General features: G+C 44.5%; 1 protein-coding gene across 1 annotated transcript; it reads right to left on the bottom strand.

Annotated features, from left to right (window-relative positions):
• Positions 1-5,390: 5,390 nt before the first annotated feature.
• On the bottom strand, positions 5,391-6,206 carry PTGER4 (prostaglandin E receptor 4 (subtype EP4)). Its single transcript, XM_009865605.1, has one exon. The coding sequence runs from the start codon at positions 6,183-6,185 to the stop codon at positions 5,391-5,393; it is 795 nt and encodes a 264-aa protein (XP_009863907.1). The 5' UTR covers positions 6,186-6,206.
• Between the last annotated feature and the right edge of the window lie 6 nt (positions 6,207-6,212).

Here is a 6,212-nt window from a genome sequence, read left to right as displayed (position 1 = left end):
GGGAAGGAGGGAGGCAAGGAAGGAGTGGGAAAGGGTGCCATGACTCCATTTATTACAAGTGCGGCACGTAAAGGTGCTGTGAGGGACACCGATGGAGATTCCGGAAGAGGGAAGGCTGGAAAAACGGGCTGGCGCAGGGTTGCCTGGCATGCACCGAAATCTGTTCTTCGAACACCTACTTGACCATTTGTGTAAGGTTTTTGGTTTTTTGTTTGTTTCCAAAATGGTAAGAGGTAAAATGTATAAATACACAAATGTCAAACACACAAATATACAAAGGCAAAATTTCCTTGGGGGGTGATTTAACCTTTGCCACAACAACGCTTGGTTCCAAATGCTCCTTTTTCTGCACTGAGATTTCCTTATGCAGGGGAATACACCTTGAAAGTGTGTAAATGCTGTTCTATGTGTCTGACCGGTTGATCATTGGACAGGCACCTGCCCCAGGAGCCAGGAGTCCAAAGGACAGTGTTGAGGGAGTGGAGGCCTTCTAGTAGCTCATACAACTTCACGGCAGTCATCATGGGGAAGATTAGAGCTGTGACAGGGAGGAGGGTTTGCTGGTAACTTCATCAGATAATAGAACCAGCAGGCACACTTTGAAGATAGCCAAAGAAGTATACAGTCCAACTTTGGAGATCTGACCTTTTTTTATTTTTGTTTTGTTTTAAGCTTGGAGCCATAGTTTCACTTCAGTGATTTAATAGTAGGATTGCTCTCCTGATAAGCAGCATACGAAATTTGCTATTTCACCTTTCTCTGTCTACCTGGCAGACTTTAGGGAAAGACAAAAATGTCTTTAAGAGCTGACCCTGTGGCTGGAAAGGACTATCAATTGCACAGCGCACTTTGCTTTATGTTATCTCTGTATTGATTGTTTCCTTTGAACAGCTATGCAGCATGTATAGGTGAAAGATTCATAGCACTCTGCAAAACTGTTTCTATTTCCCCAGAAAGGTCCCACATCTTTTATCAGAAGCTCCCGCCAAATACATTTATCCTATTGCTGGGATTACATGTTAACAGCAATAAGGTAAAAATTAATCAGTGTTGGAATGTCAGTTTTATAATTTCTTTACACATCAGTGAGACAGCTTTTACTAAGAACAGTAGGAGAGGTATCCTGTTCTGGGAACAAGTCTTCTGCTGCAGGAGGTGGTAGCGTGCTAAACGATATCGCCTTGCATCCTCTAAGTAAGTGCTGAATAAGTGGAATCCACTACTAAATTAGCTAATCTGATGCTTTAATTTGTGCAATTTGAAATCCTATTTAAAGGAAAAAGCAACCTAGAACAATTCAAATCTCAGAAGAATTACTTTCTATGTTAGCTTTGCAGCTGTAGAATTCAGGCAACGTATCTTAGAAATACTAGCAGTTTGTTTACAACTGTGTGAAGAAGCACATAGCTCTGAGGTATGTTGAGTTTATGCTCAAGTGATAGGTACTTGTAGGATCAGAGTCCTGTGTGCTGTTTGCTGCTTCTCCTTTTTGCTAACTACAGATGCAAATAATGATCTATAATACTATAAAGTACTATAAAGTGACTTGCATAGTTACAGTCACACTGGTAATTGTCTTTATAGCTTCTACCTGCCCTCAAAATCTCCCCACATACTGACAGGATAAGTTTAAAAACCGTACCATAGTAGGCAGGAACAAGTTTTTCAGCTCTACAAGCCAATAACCTTTGCCCTTCAAGGGCTTGGTGTCTGCTTGGTTTCTACTCCATTACTCAAAAATCATGCCTGCCACCTTGCTGCTGGCTGCAGACAGTCCCCTATACTTAAAAGGCAAAAACAACCAAACTCTTAGATCAATTAAACATTAAGCTAGAAACTCCCAATTACTACATGCAATCAATGAGATACATACCTTGAAACACGCTATTTTATTTTCCACTTAACTGTAATTTAACAACACTGTTCACAAGAGAAGAACAAGATCACGCACTTAAAAATCTTGAAGAGTTATCTGACAGACTGCTGAAGTGAATTACAGACTGAGTAGTCAGTCTCTACTCTTGAATAAGATTTTTGGTTGCTTTTTTTTTAAAAGTCAAATAGTAATTTCTACTCAACTCCTGACAAAATCCCTCTTAACAGAACTTATCTCCTTTACCTCTATCCAGTTCTATTTTCTAAAAAACTCAACAGTATTTTCAAAGATGAGATAACCAGTGCAGAGTCAGCACAAGATTTACATATTTTCCTTATTTCATTTTTAAACTATTGTCAAATTCTTCTTCAAGTCTCTCACACCACTTTTTGCACATTGAGAACACAACAGGTTATTGCAAAAGTTTCCTTTCACAAATGTTTTTCATTCAGCTTTTCCTTCCTTGATAAATTTGATCAGACTTCAGTTCAGTCAAGTTCATTCAGCGTTTTGCGTAATCCCCCATAATTCTGTCATAGCATTTGTTGTCACTGTAAGATTTTGCTGGTTTTATGAATAAATCATTAAGACACTAAACAACCTGACTTGTAAACTTAGTGCTGGATCATCTCTTTATTAAAAACTGCTGTTCTCTGTGACTCGGCTTGTTGTTCTTCAACCACTTTTTAAATCGGGGCCAGCCTTTGCTTATTCTTTCAGGGCTATTTAATATTTTACGACTTGACATTTTTCTGTCAAGCCCTAATAAATGTAGCATGCTGGATTGCCTCTGCCTGTTATGTTATTATGCTCTGAATACGTTAATTCTAAAATGCTGGAGGTTTATGTCTCCCTTTCAGAAGCTGCTTTGCTTTGACTGAAGTGATGGTTTATTCACCTGAAATCACCAGTAGGAAATCACAAAACTTCAGTCACAAAGCACCCTCTCAGCCTGCTTTGCGTTATCTGAATCACGCTGCCACCACCACCTTACTACCTGCATGTTCTCGAGGGCTGCCAAGCTGTCCTGTTGCAGACAAACCTCCTGCTCGGTGAGGGCTCCCTAAAACTCCTCCACATCATGAGAATGTACATCTGTGTCAGTGACTTGCCTATCTCTGCTAGTGGCTCTTCCTAGGGACTTAGAGCACACAGGTGTCACTTAGCTCTGAGTTTCTCTCTCAGTTCTTAACCTCGGTCTATATGCAACCAGAGGGCTTAATGCAGCGGCAAACACTATATGCTACGTCATGGCACAAAGAAGCGTATGTGGCTATAGCTTATTCCCGCAGGGGGAGGCACATAACTTAAAAAAGCTACTCAACAATGAAGAAATTTAACCACAACTGTACACAGTGATGATGTGTGTATATATGTGGCGGTGGTTCTTTTTTCAAGAAAGCTTCCTTTTTCCCTTAGTCATCCATCTAAGTGAAAGGACAGTCTCCTACCTCATTTTAGACATATATGTGCTGCTATAGCAGGGAAAAGCTAACTTGTGTGAATGCTCCCAAGGTTAATGCTGTGCCTTTATTGGTGAAATCAAGGTCTGAGAGAGCTACATGACTTCGTCACCTGCACCTTCACATACTTCTGCTAAATGAAAGTTTTTCACGAGCTACTGTTTAAATAATAAACCTTTCGCCCCACCCAGACTCATTAATTTTAACTGTCAACGATCTAGTTCCCTTTCTGGTAACCCCTGCCTCTTGATTTTCCCCTTTTTTTATCTTTTTCTCAATATTCTGTAAGACTTCCCTTGGTTCAAATGGATGTGAACAATTTAATTTCACATTTTACATTCAGGCTTCTCAGCCTTCCTCTCGCTGCCCCTCCACAGGGTAATGCTTAGCTTTCTTCCAAAACTGCTGAAGTGCAGCTGAAACGCTGCATAACGTTACGACACTGGATTTAGTTCCCAGAACCTATTCTCTGCATTTATCAGCATCTCTTTTGAAAATGCAATATTGTTCTTTTGCGAAGGAGCTATTTTTATACTAGATCAATGAAATTAAGTGCTGTCAAGCCACAGCACCGTCGAGGTGTTAGCCACTCCACCACCCGACGCCTGCCAGTGCCACACGCCAGCTAACCCCTGCGGCTTCTGCAGCAGGACGCGAGGCAGGCTGTGCGCGGTTCCTCCACCCAACGCACGTGAGACCTCACAGAGACACCCTGCATGCAGCTCAGACGGCACCTCTCGACTTCCCTCAGACGCCACGCAACGAGCACACGGCACCGCGCTCAGTCACACCATGGCACAAGGCAAAGGGACAACGCCGAAGGACGGGAGGCGGCCTTGCTGGGGCACTGGTGCTCCCGCGCAGCCACACTTCACTGGCTCCTGTTTATGTTAGTAATGTGGCAAAACTGGCCCGACCCTTGCGATTACAGCTCCTCGGAAGCAGGGGGACAGACTCGCTGACCTCTCCAGTCCTGTTCATGTCTGCTCCTTTAAACTTCCTTACCATGGCATAAACGCTGTTTGTTTCGCATCCCCAGCCTCGCAGCTTTATTCCACGCACATTGTAGCCCCTCTAGGACAGAGGGATCACCCTACTGACATTAAGAAAAAAAACCTTAAAACAATCCTTTCAAAAACACTTGCTGCCTGACAGCCACCGCCTGGCTCCCTACGCTGTGTTTTGGAAGGTGGCGAATAAGGCAAGCCAGCTATTTGTTTAATGTTCTCAAGCCAGAGGAGGAGAGAAGTTTGCCAAGGTTTTTTACGGTGGGTGGCAAGCAAGAACTGAGCCTCCAGCTGCTCATGTGGGGTTTTTTTTTCTTTTTTTTGCCTTCGTTGGAGATAAGGTGGAGGAATAGAAATAAGTGGATTCTGCACATTCTATTTAATGACAGTATGGTATCGGACACTTCAGAAAATTAACAAATGGCTAATGGTAATGTTGTTTGACATTTCGGTATGATCTCTCTGTTTATGTGGGCCAGATTCCTCCAACTCTCATTTAACTAAGCATTACCGATGGACGGCAGCAGGGAGCTGCTGCTGCAGGGATGTTTGTGCGGAATCTACCTCAGAGATGGTGGGTGAATCCCTCAGAAGGGGAAGCTTGGCTCAGGTTTTGTGGGTGAAGCACTCTGCGTGTTGCTGGTGCCAAGTGAACAGAGCTCTGTTCTCCTGCACGCTAGGGACTGCTGCACCCTTCAGCAACAACGTGCACATTTTAAAAACACAATAAACATCAAGAAATGCAGGCCAGACCCAAACCTCACTCATCACAAATTAATTTTGGAAGAGAACTTTAAAGTGCCTTTAGCCCTCAGTAAGATTTTTGCTGTGTGGATTCCAACTGAATGGTGGAAAAATGATTGAGAATTTTTGGCGCTGTATTTTAACCTATCAAAAGAGCACAGGACTCAGGGTAAGTATGTTTCGCTTCCTGTAAATACAAATCAACACAGCTTTGTCTCACCACGCATGTATGCTAACAGCCTTTAGGTTATTATAAGTTTGCAGCACCAGCTAAATAGGAGTCTGTCCTACAAGCACAGACTAGAAGGAGAAAAGCCTGGTGCGGGTGATGGAAAAGAAGAAGGGCTGCACAACGTTACTCACCACCAGCGGAATGGAGCAGATGACCACCACCAGGGAAGTGGCAATGAGCAGAATAACCATCTGGATCTCTGCTCCAGCCATCCGACGGAAGCTCCGGCGTCTGCGAAAGTCAGATAAACGGCTGGAGGTGGTGTCTGTCCCCAAGGACGTGCGTCGCATGAACTGGCGGTGCATGCGGATGAGGGCCACGCACACCAGGATGTTGCAGATCACCGTGACCATGATTAGGAAGGAGCTGAAGCCGGCATACATGTAGGAATACGCTGCATGGATGGCCTTCTTTGCTCGCCAGTCTATGAAACACCAAGTGGAAGGGTACTGCAAGGTGGATCTGCCGAGTCCCATGCTGGGGAGGGCGCAGAACAGCACGTTGGAAGCATAGATAGCAAAGAGGGTGAGTCCTGCCAGTTTCTTGTCAACGTAATGGTTGTAGAAATAGGCATGGTTGATGGCCAGGTACCTCTCTATAGACATGGCACAGATAATGCTGAGGCCAGAGAGTCCAAAGAAGAGGAGGATGAAGGAGCTGTACTCACACAGCGCCGGCCCTCCTGGCCAGCGGTTCTGGAGGTAAGTGGCAATGGTGACCGGGCTCACCAGGCAGGTCCCCAGGAGATCGGTGACAGCCAGCCCGCAGACCAGCGTGTAGAACGTGGTCTCCTTCTGCTCCTTCCTGGACTTGCAGAGCACCACAATGGCGATGAGGTTGCCCACCACGCCGAAGATAAACATGACGGTGGGGATGGTGGGGGGCTTCCC

The sequence above is a fragment of the Apaloderma vittatum genome, unplaced genomic scaffold (genome assembly GCF_000703405.1).
Source record: "Apaloderma vittatum isolate BGI_N311 unplaced genomic scaffold, ASM70340v1 scaffold37872, whole genome shotgun sequence".
NCBI lineage: Eukaryota > Metazoa > Chordata > Aves > Trogoniformes > Trogonidae > Apaloderma > Apaloderma vittatum.
Note: the sequence above shows the minus strand (reverse complement) of the source record. Positions and strands in the feature narration are given on the sequence as shown.

Coding starts and splice junctions, on each gene's coding strand:
- PTGER4 (XM_009865605.1), bottom strand. CDS start 6,185: ATGTTTATCTTCGGCGTGGTGGGCAACCTCATCGCCATTGTGGTGCTC.